Source organism: Oncorhynchus clarkii, unplaced genomic scaffold (assembly GCF_045791955.1).
Source record: "Oncorhynchus clarkii lewisi isolate Uvic-CL-2024 unplaced genomic scaffold, UVic_Ocla_1.0 unplaced_contig_617_pilon_pilon, whole genome shotgun sequence".
NCBI classification, from domain to species: Eukaryota; Metazoa; Chordata; class Actinopteri; order Salmoniformes; family Salmonidae; genus Oncorhynchus; species Oncorhynchus clarkii.
This window is the reverse complement of record NW_027260883.1, coordinates 1-19,206: the sequence shown is the minus strand read 5'-3', so window position 1 is coordinate 19,206 and position 19,206 is coordinate 1. Positions and strand designations below refer to the sequence as shown.

General features: G+C 41.7%; 2 protein-coding genes across 2 annotated transcripts; one reads left to right on the top strand and one right to left on the bottom strand.

Annotated features, from left to right (window-relative positions):
* The first annotated feature begins 157 nt into the window (after positions 1-157).
* Positions 158-6,803, top strand: LOC139402065 (uncharacterized). The gene is made up of 10 exons (XM_071146155.1): positions 158-220; positions 2,120-2,197; positions 2,304-2,336; positions 2,558-2,644; positions 3,221-3,318; positions 3,894-4,183; positions 4,982-5,110; positions 5,323-5,418; positions 5,537-5,611; positions 6,234-6,803. Exons 1-10 carry the CDS (start codon positions 158-160, stop codon positions 6,377-6,379), a joined length of 1,095 nt encoding a protein of 364 aa, XP_071002256.1. The 3' UTR covers positions 6,380-6,803.
* A 4,678-nt stretch (positions 6,804-11,481) lies between these two features.
* On the bottom strand, positions 11,482-19,075 carry LOC139402069 (protein Njmu-R1-like; the record flags this gene model as incomplete). Its single annotated transcript, XM_071146163.1, is given in 7 exon segments — positions 11,482-13,519; positions 13,671-13,774; positions 15,835-15,968; positions 16,149-16,213; positions 18,199-18,318; positions 18,755-18,815; positions 18,947-19,075. Coding segments are annotated over 7 exon segments (826 nt in total), but the record flags the coding sequence as incomplete, so codon positions are not given.
* Positions 19,076-19,206: the final 131 nt, after the last annotated feature.

Genomic DNA, 19,206 nt, shown 5'->3' with positions numbered 1-19,206 from the left:
GACAAACAAGCATTTTGTGGGTCAGAATGGAGAAGTGTGCAGGTGATGAAGCCAGTGATATCCCAGTTCTCAGTGAAAGGGGGAAGTCACCCATCGTCTAGTGATACTGAACAAGAACTAATAACAGGATTTAGTATAAGTGTTAACTTCTCAAACGATGTCAACGGAGAGGCAACAGCTGCTTTTCGAGGGCTTCCTGAAGAAAAGGAAAGATACAATGGTAAGACAAATATGTAGAAATAATTGTCACATTAACAGCTCAATTACTGGACTCAGTTTACTTGGTAGTTGTTGGGGAATTGTTAGATTACTGCACTGTCTGAACTAGAAGCACAAGCATTTCGCTACACTCAAATGAACACCTGCTAGCCACGTGTATGTGACCAATAACATTTGATTTGATGTGTTGATGAATACTTACAAGTGATCACTTTTCCAATATTTTTGTCAACTGCTTTCTATATATGCCAATATATTCCATACTACTGTGTTTTACTCTGTTATTGCCAGTCAGTCATGGTTTGTATCCAGAATCAAGTCTTCACTATCTGGAGGGACACTGAGTCTGGAGGGACACTGAGTCTGTAGGGACAATGAGTCTGGAGGGACACTGAGTCTGTAGGGACAATGAGTCTGTAGGGACACTGAGTCTGGAGGGACACTGAGTCTGTAGGGACAATGAGTCTGGAGGGACACTGAGTCTGTAGGGACAATGAGTCTGTAGGGACACTGAGTCTGTAGGGACAATGAGTCTGGAGGGACACTGAGTCTGTAGGGACAATGAGTCTGTAAGGACACTGAGTCTGTAGGGACACTGAGTCTGGAGGGACACTGAGTCTGTAGGGACAATGAGTCTGTAGGGACACTGAGTCTGGAGGGACACTGAGTCTGTGTTTTACTCTGTTATTGCCAGTCAGTCATGGTTTGTATCCAGAATCAAGTCTTCACTATCTGGAGGGACACTGAGTCTGGAGGGACACTGAGTCTGGAGGGACACTGAGTCTGTAGGGACACTGAGTCTGGAGGGACACTGAGTCTGTAGGGACAATGAGTCTGGAGGGACACTGAGTCTGGAGGGACAATGAGTCTGTGTTTTACTCTGTTATTGCCAGTCAGTCATGGTTTGTATCCAGAATCAAGTCTTCACTATCTGGAGGGACACTGAGTCTGGAGGGACACTGAGTCTGGAGGGACACTGAGTCTGGAGGGACACTGAGTCTGTGTTTTACTCTGTTATTGCCAGTCAGTCATGGTTTGTATCCAGAATCAAGTCTTCACTATCTGGAGGGACACTGAGTCTGGAGGGACACTGAGTCTGGAGGGACACTGAGTCTGGAGGGACACTGAGTCTGTAGGGACACTGAGTCTGTGTTTTACTCTGTTACTGCCAGTCAGTCATGGTTTGTATCCAGAATCAAGTCTTCACTATCTGGAGGGACACTGAGTCTGGAGGGACACTGAGTCTGGAGGGACACTGAGTCTGGAGGGACACTGAGTCTGTAGGGACACTGAGTCTGGAGGGACACTGAGTCTGTAGGGACACTGAATCTGGAGGGACACTGAGTCTGGAGGGACACTGAGTCTGGAGGGACACTGAGTCTGGAGGGACACTGAGTCTGTAGGGACACTGAGTCTGGAGGGACACTGAGTCTGGAGGGACACTGAGTCTGTAGGGACAATGAGTCTGGAGGGACACTGAGTCTGGAGGGACAATGAGTCTGTGTTTTACTCTGTTATTGCCAGTCAGTCATGGTTTGTATCCAGAATCAAGTCTTCACTATCTGGAGGGACACTGAGTCTGGAGGGACACTGAGTCTGGAGGGACACTGAGTCTGGAGGGACACTGAGTCTGTGTTTTACTCTGTTATTGCCAGTCAGTCATGGTTTGTATCCAGAATCAAGTCTTCACTATCTGGAGGGACACTGAGTCTGGAGGGACACTGAGTCTGGAGGGACACTGAGTCTGGAGGGACACTGAGTCTGTAGGGACACTGAGTCTGGAGGGACACTGAGTCTGTAGGGACACTGAATCTGGAGGGACACTGAGTCTGGAGGGACACTGAGTCTGGAGGGACACTGAGTCTGGAGGGACACTGAGTCTGTGTTTTTTCTCTTTTAGAAAATGAAGTGGTCAACCTATTGGTTCAGGCTCCAAAACACAACATTATTCTTCTACACTAAGAAACATGGGAGTGCTGTGAGTATCAGCTGTGAGAAGTCCTTCAACGTTTTCAGGGGAAGTTGAATGTTATTTACACTGTTCAAAGTAGTAATAGTCTTCTGATCTTCTCTGTCCCCCACAGTCACACCTAAGAGGCCTGTACTACATCTACACTGTAAGTCAAACTGATTTGATTTGATTTGGTCTGAAAGCCTTCCTGGTCCTTCTAGCCGGACAGACAGGAACAATTGCTCTGGACTTTGTTCTACTTTCCCTTGTGTTCAATGAACATTACCCACTACTCCATATGCCCTAGTTACAGCTGCTTAATAGTATACTATTTACAAGTATGTATAGCACTTTATGTCTGAAATAGAAGTGTTGTTGTTGGGTCAGGTGCAGTCTGTGCGTGAGATCCAGAGGGAGAAGCGTAAGCACTACGTGTTTGAAATCACCATGAAGAATGGGAAGAGGAAAGTACTGGTGAGTCACACAGACAGCTCTACTCCCACTTCAGGTGTACAGAACCGTGTGGTGTGGGCTGTGCAGGCTGCCCTGTTGTTTCAGGATGTGGTCTGTTACTAGTGTCATTACAGAACCGTGTGGGCGCCGATGCCTGTGTAGGTTTAACATGTGGTTTCAGGATGTGGTCTGTTACTGTCACTTCATACTCACTGATGGGAATTTCCCAAATGAAAGTACCAGGTGAAGAAGCTGTCCATTGTTCAGAAAGATAAATTCAACTGTATTAAAATATTTTATCAGCTGTTTACATTTGAGTCATTTAGCAGACACTCTTATCCAGAGCAATTAGGGTTATAGGTGCTTCACACCTAGATGTTGGATCTAGTCCTCTTGGGGAATAGAACCAGAGACCTTTTGGTTATTAACCCAACACTCTTAACCACTAGGCTAACTGCTACCCAGCTGTGTTCTACAGTACTTGGATTGCTTAAAGTCATTTAACACTTTCTCTAACAACTAAGGATGATCTTTTTAACTCAGACTGTAACAATGTACTAAATGAATCCCTGCTACCCCCTGACCATGTGTCTGCAGGCTGCAGAGACAGGGGATCTGAGGAGGGAGTGGATTGGCCAGCTGTGGAGGGCCATGCATCTCTCAGGCCCAGGGGGTACAGACCCAGGCTGCATACGGTAACAGAAAGCTCAGGATTATTTAGACACTACTGCACTGTTTGTCATTACATTACACTAGTAATTTATCAGGAGCTCATACCTAGAACGACTTCCAAAAGGTTCATTCAAATTAGGCTAAATAACCTATGACCATCGTAAGTTAAACCTTAAAAAAGAACTGTTTGTAACAATCACAGTGCTAGAATAGATGAAATCTGTGCAGGTGTATTTGAAGCCTGAAACTACTATATAGACATGGGAGGATTTGCTATGCAGACAGCACAGGAGGTTGGTGCCACCTTCATTGTGGAGGACGGGCTCGTGGTAATGGCCGGAGTGGAATTTGTGGAATGGTATCAAACACATGGTTTCCGTTCCAGCCATTATTATGAGCCGTCCTCCCCTCAGCAGCCTCCAGTGGCAGACAGAGCCTATGCAACAGCTGTCTAAGATAATGCTTTATGTATTCCTGGTCAGCATTTGAGTGCCTTGGAATGCATTATCTGCAAAAATGTTGGTTTAATAAAATATAGTGGGAAACAGTTTTATTTCTGTCCATTTGAGTGTTGCCTGTCCATCTGTTTTGTCTCCAGACAGCAGGATGTGAGATCTGATGACCTGAAGGCCAGAGGTCGCTTCAGCACCTATAACAGCTCAGAATGTGACAGCATGATGGAACCACTGGGGGTTCATCGACCCCTCTCTGCACCCCTCAACCCCTCCACCCCTGACCAAGACCTAGACCAGGGACACAGGATTACCCAGTGCCTCTCTGGCCCCCTCACCCCTGACCAAAATCTGGGGCACAGGGCTACCCTCTCTCTCTCCCTCACTGATGAGCTCAGTAATGAGGAAGCCATATACCAGAACACCATCTCACATTGTAAGTAGAGCATCAATCCTCTGTAAACTCAGCAAACTTAAGTGGAAATATGTTTGTTTTTTCATTCACATTTGCTGTGCCAAGCAGTTGGAGGGAATCAATGGTTTGGTTGTCAAGTGGAAAGAGGAAATGGGCACGTTGTGGCATTTAATGTTTTGGTGGTGAGGTGGGGAGTGTTACAGGAATTAAATTCCTCTATGTTTTAATACCCAATTAAAATTAAACACTCTGTCAATTAAATTCCTCTATGTTTTAATACCCAATTAAAATTAAACACTCTGTCAATTCATAAGAATTTGTAAGACCCTTATTTGTATAAAATGGACAGAGACCAGTCTTTGAAATCAACCAGCTGCGTTTATTCTCGAGAGTACTGCCCATGATACATTTTATCACAGGTTATAAACTGAAAATGACATCAGCGTTTTCTAAACTGTTCCGTCTCTTCTTGACACTGGTACAAAGGCTGTATAGTTCTCAAGCCTTCCCACATCGTCTAGAGCCAAGGTCAGCCTGTGTAGATAAGCATTCTAGCCAGTCTGGCGATATAGTTCATTAATTTCTACCAAGGAACAGACAGTCGTTGTTCTTATTCTTGATTATATTTACACACATTATATTCAGTACTAGGATTAAAAGAACATTCATACATATACAGTAACATAATAGTATTCTGATTAGTCAGTCCTGATTGAAATGTTTACATAATTAGTCATTATTGATCAAATTCCCTTCACAGGGAGCCAAGCTGTATCTTCAGCTCTGAAATATGGCAACATCTTTTCACTCTAATTTCAGATGGAGAGGAGGATGAAGACAGTGTCCATAGATTTAGAAGGAGATGTGAGGAGGAGAGAGATGAAGAAGAGGAGGAAGAGTGTAAGGAGGAAGAGGATCAGTATGACATTCTACCAGCCCCCCGGAACTGTGAGTACTACCCTCATGGTCACATCAGTGTGTTGTTATACGTCATAAATCAATAAATTATCCATCATAAATGTCATAAATTCTTCCATTATGGAGACCACTGTATAGGATATAAAATACAAGTAGATATCATCATATTACATGATAATGACTTATGTTAATGGTCTGTGTTTGATAAATGACCAAAAACCTACCTGCCATTTCCTCTGTAGCTGAGTATCACATCAACCAATCAGATGAAGACTTGACTGATGGAGAGGACCTCTATGACTTCCCACTGTCCAATAGGAGGGCAAGTGACCGCCAAGGTGAGATTATGAAAATGTTTATTTTTCAATTGATTGGGTTTTAAATTAGTTCAATATTTTTCATTTGTTTACCAGCAAATTAAAGTGTATTTGGGTTTATTTTCATGTTCTATCTCAGATTATAGCGAGATGACAGAGAGCATCTATGACGTCCCCAGTTCCCTAATGAGGAAAATGTCTGAACACACACTTGGTGAGTATGACAGCAGCGTTCTAGTTCTAATTCCCTTTTCATACATTTCTGCTAATTTTATAGACACACAAACGTAAGGGCCCTTTCAATCTATATTCTTGAATAGCACGGTGTAAAGGTCATTTACCATTTTAGTTTTTATTTATCCTTTATTTAACTTGACAAGTCAGTTTAGAACAAATTCTTATTTACAATGACGGTCTACCCCGGCCAAACCCGGACGAAGCTTGGCCAATTGTGCACCGCCCTATGGGACTCCCAATCACGGCCAGATGTGATGCAGCCTGGATTCAAACCAGGGACTTCAGTGACGCCTCTTGCACTGAGATGCAGTGCCTTAGACAATTGAGCCGACATATGCAGCATTTGCCGTGAATGCAGTCTCCGCTAAGAAAGAAACATTGCCTTTAAATGTAAATCACGCTGTGAGGCTGAACTCCCGCGATACGGATTGAATAGATCCCTAACATATCCTGAGAATGGTATACTTTTATTTAAAGGAATGTGTAGAACCAGAAGCAAAGTAGACACTATTCCCCCCTATCTACTCCATGAAAATCCTAACCAGACTCATCATCAGTATTAACAAAAACACGCACGTCTTTATCCCTCACTCTCATAGCAGAGCCTTACCCTGGAGGTGAGATGCTGGTGGAGGACAGGGGCCTCCTGGATGACATGATGGCCAGTCTGGGTGGAGGGACGGTGGGCTGGATAACAGGTGCTTCTACTGTGGAGCCCTACGGGCTGGCTCGTCATGGCTCTTAGGACTGGTATATAGTATAGACTCTGGATAATATAGACTGAATGAGTTTTCCTCATTCAAATTGTTCTATAAAGCTTGACGCATTCTGTTAGAGATTTAAATATGTTTACATTTTATGAAAAAAAAATCTCATTTGTCATGATATTCTATTCTATTGACTTCTCTTTTAATACAATCTACTGTCAAGGAAATACCATATTAAATAACTAACTTTATACTGTCAAAGTGTTCCACTTAGTATATAATGTCAGGAGAGAGGTACTATAGTATTCAGGCAGACCCTATCCTTCTTTTTTAGAAGGTAGATCAGATTTAATACTGCAGATACATTGTGGCATCATTTCCAATCACACATGTATATTTTTTATAAATATATAGAGTATATATTATTTAAATATATTTTGCTTCTTTATTATTTTCCCCTAACCCTACCACCCCTCCCTTAATTGGAGTAAACAAATTAAATAGATTTGACTTCTTTATTATTTTCCCCTAACCCAACAATACTTAGGCTTCCACTTCCAGGTTATACATACTACATACATTTAATAGAAAATATATTTTACATGAGTTATCTTCTGTTTGTTTTTAGTCCCAGCCTTCAGCTACCATCAACCCCTCCCATCTACAGTGAGGGGAAAAAAGTATTTGATCCCCTGCTGATTTTGTACGTTTGCCCACTGACAAAGAAATGACCAGTCTATGTTTTGCAGAGGGGTCAAATACTTATTTCCCTCATTAAAATGCAAATCAATTTATAACATTTTTGACATGCATTTTTGTGGATTATTTTGTTGTTATTCTGTCTCTCACTGTTCAAATAAACCTACCATTAAAATTATAGACGGATCATTTCTTTGTCAGTGGGCAAACGTACAAAATCAGCAGGGGATCAAAAACTTTTTTCCCTCACTGTATCTTTGAAGACCATCCCATTTAGATTTTTTGATTTCACCTTTATTTAACCAGGTAGGCCAGTTGAGAACAAGTTCTCATTTGCAGCTGTGACTTGGCCAAGATAAAGCAAAGCAGTTCGACACATACAACAACACAGAGTTACGCATGGAATAAACAAACATACAATCAATAATACATTTCTGGCTGCCATATATTTTTCAACTGTGCTGTGATTTTTCATAAAAGTTCTGAACCTTTCTATACTCATAGTTTCTACAGATTGTAAATTAAAGATAAACACCTTTGCTAAGAGTATTATTATACTATTGATCGATTGACTATGACTTTTTAAATCACCCAGCAGAGCTATTTGCAAAGTTGGTTCCGAGTAAATTTGGCAATTTTTCTGAACCTGCGACCAAAAACAAGCTACATATGGACAGTACCAAAACAAATTATCCAAATATTCTGTCTCTTTGCAACAAAATCTGCAAAGCTGGGATGGTTGTAGCCCCATATATATAACATTCTATTGGTTGCAAGAATGTTATAGAATATTTTAAATGGAAAAACTCTGGCTGTGTTTTTTGGTCCTTAAATGAAACTGGTATACTTTGTTATTTATCACAATTTTCTTTAGAAAAATGTTGGTATTTAATGCAGGGCCGACAGACAAGTTCCTTACCTTCTCCCCTTTCCACTTGCCTCCGCCATTTTTGCGGTAATGCTGCAATCAGTTGGTTGTAATTTTGGATAGAGCAGACATTTCCATATATTTTTTGTTAACTGCATGTATGAAATAACTCCACCAGTCCTATTTCTGATATAATTTACAAAGATTATACTGTCTTTTTTTAAATCAATTAGTATATTTGATTTCAACCATAGTATTTGTTCTAATATTTGTACTGTCTTTTCTGGTGGATTAAACTGAAATTGCAACCAGCTTTCTATTGCTTGTTTTAAAAATAGACATATTTTGGAGATTATTTCATTTTCAAATAACTGAAAGTGAGAGGTTGTAATCTGGATGAAGGTAAAAAAAGGCCATTCTTGAACACGGGGTGATTCACTCTTACTAATCTCCTAGAGCAGGTATTCTACTAGAGCAGGTATTCTCCTAGAGCAGGTATTCTCCTAGAGCAGGTATTCTCCTAGAGCAGGTATTCTACTAGAGCAGGTATTCTACTAGAGCAGGTATTCTCCTAGAGCAGGTATTCTCCTAGAGCAGGTATTCTCCTAGAGCAGGTATTCTCCTAGAGCAGGTATTCTACTAGAACAGGTATTCTACTAGAGCAGGTATTCTACTAGAGCAGGTATTCTACTAGAACAGGTATTCTACTAGAGCAGGTATTCTCCTAGAGCAGGTATTCTCCTAAGAGCAGGTATTCTACTAGAGCAGGTATTCTCCTAGAGCAGGTATTCTCCTAGAGCAGGTATTCTACTAGAGCAGGTATTCTACTAGAGCAGCAGGTATTCTACTAGAGCAGGTATTCTCAAACTGGGGTACTACGCGCAATGCCGTCGCCAAATAAAAATGTGATTCACATAATTTTGTAAAACATTTTGTTTATCATAATTACTATTTTTTTTTATTCACATTTTCAAACAGTCCATTTAGTAAGGCCCACGTCCATAGAGACACATACCACCAGTTACTACCATCAGTACGACACCTGCACCTTTCGACGACACAAGTTGTTCTGCTTCCACGAGCACATCCAATGCTAGCATCAGTAATTCTACATTTGTTGTAGCCCAGCTTGAATGGTCACTGACAGTTGTGAATCTGATGCAGCCGAATAGCTACTGCCCCCTTACCCGGGAAAGCACAGAACAACAGACAGGGACGTTGGACCATCGAAGAGGCACAAATATGATGAGAACTACGTTGTTTTGGGGTTCACTTATATTGGGAGTAGTGCCTTTCCTCAGCCACAGTGTGTTATATGTGTAAAAGTACTATCTCACAACTCGATGAAACCTTCACTCTTGCACCGACATTTAGAAACAAAACATGCCAATTTGAAAAATAAGGAATTTTTTGTCTGAGAATTAAGACGACTTTCGAGTCGTAAGACATGTATAAAAACAACAGATACCATTAATAAGAAGGGGCTAAAATAGTCTTATATGGTGAGCTACCGAGTGGCTAGGACAGGCAAGACCCATACTATTGTGGAGGAATAAATGGGACAATGCTGGGTGGAAAAACTATACATATAATGTCTTCATCAAACAACACTGTTTCACGATGCATCAGTGACATGGCAGGAGATGTGTGGAAACAATTACTGCTTCGCATACAAGCCAGTGAATTACATGCGTTACAGCTGGATGAGTCAACAGACGTGGCGGGCCTGGCACAGCTCCTGGTATATGTCTGTTACGTTTATGGGCTGTCAATTAAGGAAGACATCCTCTTCTGCAAACCACTGGAAACCAGGACAACAGGAGAGGATATGTTTAAAGTATTGGACAGCTTTGTGACATCAAATGCAGTTTGGTGGTCAAGATGTGTTGGTATCTGTACTGATGGTGCAAAAGCCATGACAGGGAGACACAGTGGAGTTATAACACACGTGCAAGCAGTTGCTCCCGACGCCACTTGGGTACACTGCAGCATCCACCGAGAGGCTCTTGCTGCCAAGGGAATGCCTGACAGCTTGAAAGACGTTTTGGACACTACAGTGAAACTGGTTAACTTTGTTAAAGCAAGGCCCCTGAACTCTCGTGTATTTTCTGCATTATGCAATGATATGGGCAGCGACCATGTAACGCTTTTACAACATAGAAGTCTGCTGGATATCAAGGGGCAAAGTATTGGCACGTTTTTTTTAATAGAGAGATGAGCTTAACGTTGTCTTTACTGACCATTTTAATTTGTCTGACCGCTTGCATGATGACAAGTTTCTCACACGACTGTCCTATCTGGGTGATGTTTTTTCCTGCCTGAATTATCTGAATCTAGGAATACAGGGACTCTCCACAACTATAATCAATGTGTGAGGCTATAATTAAGAAGTTTGAGCTCCTCTCTGTCTGCAGACAACTCACAGGTCTTTCCATCATTGCATGATTTTTTGTGTGCAAATGAACTCAAGCTTACGGACAATGTCAAATGTGATATTGCGAAGCACCTGAGTGAGTTGGGTGCACAATTACACAGGTACTTTCCCGAAACAGATGACACAAACAACTGGATTGGTTATCCCTGTCATGCGCTGCCTCCAGTCCAGTTAGTGATATCTGAACAAGAGAGCCTCATCGAAATTGCAACAAGCAGTTCTGTGAAAATGTAATTTAATCAGAAGCCACTGGCAGATTTCTGGACTTGGCGGCGCTCAGAGTATCCTGCTTTGGAAAATCGCGCTGTTAAGACACCGATGCCCTTTTCAACCACGTACCTATGTTAGAGTGGATTCTCGGCCCTCACTAGCATGAAAACTAAATACAGGCACAGACTGTGTGTGGAAAAGGATTTAAGACTGAGACTCTCCAATACAACCCAACATTGCAGAGTTATGTGCATCCTTTCAAGCACACCCTTCTCATTAACCTGTGGTGAGTTATTCACAATTGTCGATGAACAAATAAGGTTTTATATGTAAGATGGCTAAATAAAGAGCAAAATGATTGATTATTATTATTTGTTCTCTGGTCCTATAACAGCTCTTTGTCACTTCCCACAAGCCGGGTTGTGACAAAACTCACACTCATTCTTATCCTTAATAACTGTTTTGTATAGTGTGTGTGTGTGTGTGGCAGGCTTAAAATGATGGCAAAAAAGTGCGCTGACCCTGGTGCTAGAGGGGGTACAGCTGACCCTGGTGCTAGAGGGGGTACAGCTGACCCTGGTGCTAGAGGGGGTACAGCTGACCCTGGTGCTAGAGGGGGTACAGCTGACCCTGGTGCTAGAGGGGGTACAGCTGACCCTGGTGCTAGAGGGGGTACAGCTGACCCTGGTGCTAGAGGGGGTACGCAGCTGGAGGTTGAATGTGTGAAGGGGTACGGGACTATAAAAAGTTTGGGAACCACTGTACTAGAGAACCAGTTCGGAATTAAGTAAAGTTGTTGTACGATTGAAGCCTTTAGTGAGGTCTAATGCTCTAATATTTAATCATTTCTGCCCGTCCAAATTCATATTCATTATATAAATAGGCTCGTTTAACTTTGTTTGGCTAGACACTCCAAATAAAATGGAATATTTTTTGTTCATATGATTTTTATTTTTTTAATCGTTAGGTGTAGGCAGGGCCATAATTACATAGGTCAACTGGGACCCTATTGTTTCATATGGTCAGAAATCAGATTTCATATTCATGATTCAGTCCACACAGAGGATTCACATGACTATTTATACAAGTCAAACCACAGATCGACATGATAGACACCACATTAATAGACATTAACTTGTACAGGAGATTTAAATGCACAGTTAAAAGGTTGAATGATCATTCACCATGGTCCACTACAATAGATCACCGACTAACATGTCACTTGGTTCACAGTTTAAAGGACACACTTTCACAGACAATATTGCTTCATTTTCACCATAATATACTTTTTAGAGACGTCGACACATTGATAGGAAAATAGAACCTACGTAGTTGCTGTCATACAGGCACAATAAATCATGTGGGTTATTTAGCCCTGAACACACTATCATTACAATAGGGCTGGTGAAGAGTAGTGAAGGTCATCTTTGTAACTTAACATACAGTGACAGTAGATCACAGGAGGTTGGTGGCACCTTCATTTGGGAGGACGGGCTCATGGTAATGGATGGAGAGGAAAGGGCGGAATGGTATCAAACACATGGTTTCTATGCGTTTGATGCCATTCCATTCACTCCGTTCAGGCTATTATTATGATGAGCCGTCCTCCCCTCAGCAGCCTCCTGTGAAGTAGATATACAACACGTTGGCCTCTACAACACTAATATTCCCTACTAAGGAATGTAAGGATTAACCACATTAACGAGTATCTTTAGATAAGACGAAGACAGCAGTCAGCAACAGAAATACAAAAACAAGCAGCGCATGAATTTAGTCACTTAGCAGAAGCTCTTATCCAGACACATGCAGTAGTGAGTGCATGCATTTTCATACTGCTCCCCCTTAGGAATCGAACCCACAACCCTGGTGTTGCAAGCGCAGTGCACTACCAACTGAGCTACGTGGGAATGTCAGTGTGTAGCAATTTCTTTACTGGTGAAATTGAGTAAGTAACAAAAGCTGATTAAAGTGATTTGTGCATTGTTCCACTGTGCAGAAAAGCAGGATTGTACTGTAGTATGTAGATAGCATACTAGCATACTGACATGCAGACAAAAGGCAAGCAACACTAATCATTTAAAAGAAATACAACATGTGGACATGATGTAAGACAAGCAAAACAAATGATTCACATGTTGAGATGTATAGTCTGGGTTAAACATACTGATTGTGTTTCCATTCGTTTATAGTACTGCGTGTTTTAATACCAGCAAAGAAATCACTAGTGTTAACATGACTTTGGATATGTTTGTTTTTAGAGTTAATTCTGATCCAGATACAACATACTTGGTCTGTTTCTTCTGGGTAAATGCTATTCAATCACACCGCAAATGAAGACAGGGACCACTGTAAAACACCATTGGTAAAGGAAAGTGCCAAAACAGATACACACTGACAACTAGCATGGAAGAGTTCCCGTGTGAGGAGACCTGGGTCAAATACTTCCACATCCTTGTGCTGTGCTTGATTTAGTTAGTCTGGTACAACAATTTAACAAAAGAAATGGACCCAAAAGTGGCCAACTCAAATCAAGCGCACCCCTATTTCACACAGGTCTGGGCCTGTATTCACAAATTCACATCTCAGAACAGGAGTTCTGACTTCTATAGGATCATTTATAAATACAGGCCATGGTGTTGAGACTGGGTAGGTTAGAGTTGAACTATCATCGCCCTCGAGTTGTCACTGCCAATTCGAGGTTCAACTATCGCCGACCTGGTGGCTGCGGTGTGTCAGTGTCCCTCATCCCTATCCTCATCCCTGGGCCTGCTGTTCGCTGAGGAACTCATCCAGCACGCGGATGATGCTGCAGGCCTCAGGGAGGTCTCGGTGCTCGGCGTGGGCGTTCTGGAGCAGCACGTCCCCATTCCCACAGCCCTGCAGGAACTGGCAGCAGCGGAACAGAGCGTAGTGACTCGACTCAGCCTGGCGGATGAACCGCTTCAGACTGTTCATGTCCTGGATGGCCTGGAGAGACAGGGGGAGGAGAAGGAGAGAGGGGGGAGAGAGAGAGCATGGATGAGAAAGCAGTAAGCCATTTTAAACATGGCCTGGACATACAGTATTTATATAATGGTTTAAAGTGATCCACTTGTCTGTGTGCTGTGCGTTTGCCCACCTTGAGTTTGAAGTTCTCCAGGATCTGTCTGAGGAGGAAAGGGTTACAGCGCTCTGCTGCGTTCAGGAATGACTGGATCCAACCGTCACAGAAACGGTTACTGACTGGAAAAAGGTGTGAGAGGGATGACGGAGTGATTAGCCAGTGTGTATTCTGTGACGATCATTAGTGGGAAATGTTTTGGTGATTCTATGTCTGTGTGTACATGTACTGTGCCTTCGGAAAGTATTCAGACCCCTTGACTTATTCTACAATGGATTAAATAATTGTTTTTCTTCAGCAATCTACACCCAATATCCCATAATGACGAAGCGAAAACAGGTTTTGTACATTTTTGCAAATGTATTAAAAATAAAAAACAAATACCTTATTTACATGAGTATTCAGACCCTTTACTATGAGACTCGAAATTGAGCTCTGATGCATCCTGTTTCCATTGATCATCCTTGAGATGTTTCTACATCTTGATTGAGTCCACCTGTGGTAAATTCAATTCGATTGGACATGATTTGGAAAGGCACACACCTGTCTATATAAGGTCCAACAGTTGACAGTGCATGTCAGAGCAAAAACCAAGCCATGAGGTTGAAGGAATTGTTCGTAGAGCTTCGAGACTGGATTGTGTCGAGGCACAAATCTGGGGAAGGATACCAAAAAATGTCTGCAGCATTGAAGGTCCCCAAGAACACAGTGGGCTCCATCATTCTCAAATGGAGGAAGTTTGGAACCACCAAGACTCTTCCTATAGCTGGCCGCCAGGCCAAACTGAGCAATCACGGGAGAAGAGCCTTGGTCAGCTAGGTGACCAAGAACCTGATGACAGATCTCTAGAGTTCCTCTGTGGAAATGGGAGAACCTTCCAGAAGGACAACCATCACTGCAGCACTCCACCAATCAGGCCTTTACGGTAGAGTGGCCAGACGGAAGCCACTCCTCAGTAAAAGGCATATGACAGCCGGCTTGGAGTTTGCCAAAAGGCACCTAAAGACTCTCAGAACATGAGAAACTAGATTCTCTGGTCTGATGAAACCAAGATTGAACTCTTGGCCTGAATCCCAAGCGTCACGTCTGGAGGAAACCTGGCACCCTCCGTATGGTGAAGCATGGTGGTGGCAGCATCATGCTGTGGAGATGTTTTTCAGCGGCAGGGACTGGGGGACTAGTCAGGATCAAGGCAAAGATGAACGGAGCAAAGTACAGAGAGATCCTTGACAAAAACCTGCTCCAGAGCGCTCAGGACCTCAGACTGAGGTGAAGATTCACATTGCAACAGGACAATGACCCTAAGCACACAGCCAAGACAACGCAGGAGTGGCTTCAGGACAAGTCTCTGAATGTCCTTGAGTGGCCCAGCTAGCGACCGGACTTGAACCAGATTGAAAATCTCTGGAGAGACCTAAAAATAGCTGTGCAGCATTGTGCTCCATCCAACCTGACAGAGCTTGAGAGGATCTGCAGAGAGGAAACGGGAGAAACTCCCCAAATACATGTGTGCCAAACTTGTAGAGTCATACCCAAGAAGACTTGAGGCTGTAATCGCTGCCAAAGATGCTTCAACAAAGTACTGAGTAAAGGGTCTGAATACTTATGTAAATGTGATATTTCAGCTTTATAGAATTGTAGAAATGTCAAAAAAAAGTTTTTGCTTTGTCATTATGAGGTATTGTGTGTAGATTGATGAGAGAAAGAAAACGATTTAATACATTTTAGAATAAGGTTGTAACGTAACAAAATGTGGAAAAAGTCAAGGGGTCGGAATACTTTCTGAATGCACCATACAAAGACCTGTTTTGTAGAGTGGTGTGGCTACAGCTGTAACACAGATCTGTATTTGTGACTGTGGGAGAGTGTCTGTTTGTTAGAGTCGTTCCAATAGGCCTGTGTGTGTGTGTGTGTGTGTATGTCCACAGGTTAGAGCAGTCACACAGACCTGTGTGTGTGTATATGTCCACAGATTAGAGCAGTCACACAGACCTGTGTGTGTGTGTGTGTGTATATATATCCACAGGTTAGAGCAGTCACACAGACCTGTGTGTGTATATATCCACAGGTTAAAGCAGTCACACAGACCTGTGTGTGTGTATATGTCCACAGATTAGAGCAGTCACACAGACCTGTGTGTGTGTGTGTATATATATCCACAGGTTAGAGCAGTCACACAGACCTGTGTTGGAGAGTGTAGGAGGGCTGGTGGAGCAGTCTATGACCAGATCAGTAAGAGCCTCTGAGGCCTTATACAGAGAGGCTGTGGTAGTGTCCTCCTGGACCAGGCCCTGCAGACTGGCTGCCTTAATGAACCTACACACACATGAACCATATTCATTCATATTCACAGCACATACTGTATATTCTTATAGTTTAACCACAGGAATAAAGACGAGGTGTTTTCAGATTATTTTCAGAAGTGATACTCATTTATTAAACAGAATTTGACCGCAAACCCAATTTGGACTGGACTGGACCTTTAAAGTAACTCACCTAGCAACATCAGCCTTGGTCCTGTCATCTGCATTGGTGACCTCCACGTGTATGTGACTCAGAGCCTTGAAAACAATGACATGGGCCTGATCAGCGCTACATATTAAACTAAACTTTATTCTACAATGACACGGGCCTGATCAGCGCTGCATTTTAAACTAAATTTTATTCTACAATGACACGGGCCTGATCAGCGTTGCATATTAAACTAAACTTTATTCTACAATGACACGGGCCTGATCAGCGTTTCATATTAAACTAAACTTTATTCTACAATGACACGGGCCTGATCAGCGTTTCATATTAAACTAAACTTTATTCTACAATGACACAGGCCTGATCAGCGTTACATATTAAACTAAACTTTATTCTACAATGACACGGGCCTGATCAGTGTTGCATATTAAACTTTATTCTACAATGACATGGGCCTGATCAGCGTTACATATTAAACTAAACTTTATTCTACAATGACACGGGCCTGATCAGCGTTTCATATTAAACTAAACTTTATTCTACAATAACACAGGCCTGATCAGCGTTACATATTAAACTAAACTTTATTATACAATGACACGGGCCTGATCAGCGTTTCATATTAAACTAAACTTTATTCTACAATGACACGGGCCTGATCAACGTTACATATTAAACTAAACTTTATTCTACAATGACACGGGCCTGATCAGCGTTTCATATTAAACTAAACTTTATTCTACAATGACACGGGCCTGATCAGCGTTTCATATTAAACTAAACTTTATTCTACAATGACACGGGCCTGATCAGCGTTTCATATTAAACTAAACTTTATTCTACAATGACACGGGCCTGATCAGCGTTACATATTAAACTAAACTTTATTCTACAATGACACGGGCCTGATCAGCGTTTCATATTAAACTAAACTTTATTCTACAATGACACAGGCCTGATCAGCGTTACATATTAAACTAAACTTTATTCTACAATGACACGGGCCTGATCAGCGTTTCATATTAAACTAAACTTTATTCTACAATGACACGGGCCTGATCAGCGTTACATATTAAACTAAACTTTATTCTACAATGACACGGGCCTGATCAGCGTTTCATATTAAACTAAACTTTATTCTACAATGACACGGGCCTGATCAGCGTTACATATTAAACTAAACTTTATTCTACAATGACACAGGCCTGATCAGCGCTGCATTTTAAACTAAACTTTATTCTACAATGACACAGGCCTGATCAGCGTTACATATTAAACTAAACTTTATTCTACAATGACACAGGCCTGATCAGCGTTACATATTAAACTAAACTTTATTCTACAATGACACGGGCCTGATCAGCGTTACATATTAAACTAAACTTTATTCTACAATGACACGGGCCTGATCAGCGTTTCATATTAAACTAAACTTTATTCTACAATGACACGGGCCTGATCAGCGTTTCATATTAAACTAAACTTTATTCTACAATGACACGGGCCTGATCAGCGTTACATATTAAACTAAACTTTATTCTACAATGACACAGGCCTGATCAGCGCTGCATTTTAAACTAAACTTTATTCTACAATGACACAGGCCTGATCAGCGTTACATATTAAACTAAACTTTATTCTACAATGACACGGGCCTGATCAACGTTACAACCAGTCAAAATGATTCTTGGAACCTTGTTTCTGCTCTAAGCTACACAGTGGCAACATTGATGGCCATCAAAGAAAATGATGCGTTTTGAACTATGCAATTGCGTGACTGACGCCAACAAATGTGAAGATGTTTTGTGACAATACAATACGCTGGGAATATCTCATTTTATATTTGAATGTTTCCACTTCCCATTTGTTTTGTCAAGCAAGATGGCTACTAGTCAGTAAAGACTAAATTATAGCTTTAGCTAGTGGACACAGCCCAAGTAAGTAACTAGCAAAAACATAACATAGTGAAGCATGGAGGGGAAGTAAATGTATTGAAACAATGAGGGGGAATCACTGGTACAGGGGGAATTAATCACTATGGTAACAGTCAAATGATGGGTCAAAGGTGACTCACAGCATATAGCAGGAAGCTGATGCTCCCCTGGACCATCTGCACCACTCTGTGGATGTGCATCACAGACTCCTCGTACCACATGCTCAGGTAGGGCCTGATCTCAGTCTCTAGGTTCACCAGCTATATATATATATATATATATATATATATATATATATATATATATATATATATATATATATATATATATATATATATATATATATATATATACACATACACACACACACACACACACACAGGACAGAGAGGGAAATAACACTTATAACCCTACACAGGGGACTACCTATTTGTGTAGTCATTTTATATTTATCTATCTAGGGTGGTGTTAAATAGGTCACACTGATAGCAAAACATTTCACAATGGAGAAGAAAAATCTGTGTTCTTATTTGACAACATCAGGTAGTACCTCCCCATTTCAAAACATTTTTTTCCCTCTTGAACACAACCTAGGTGAGTCCCCTTCAGATAGTGTTTATTACAAAGGAGCCCTGTCCAAGAGATGATGGAATCCAGTACAATTATATTATTTTGGTGATTCCACTTCCTGCTTACCTCAGCAGTCTGTAGACTGCTCTGCAGGCCTTGCACGTACTTGTCCAGTTCAAGTCTAAACGTACAGTCAATTAAGGAAATGGTTTATGGTTTAATGATGAATGGTTTATGAGTTTCAGTACCCATCTATACATCTAGACTGACTCTACATTAGTATGATTCAGAAAGAGCATGTTAGCCTATAAAGGATATAGGTTGAGGCCTTTCTCAGAGCCTCCCATCAGGCAGATTACATAGCCATTGCCGTCCGCGTCGGGCTGCTCTGGGGATCTCTCCTGCTCCAGGAGACAGCAGTAACAGCCCACCGTTGCCTCTGGGACACTGGGATGGGACAACAAACACATATTTATTATGAATGTAAAACACTGGCTTTACACTCCTTTAGAAGTGTGCAGGCTAATTGGTGCCACATTGCTTCAGATGTATACATATGGAGAGAATACTTCGGTCTG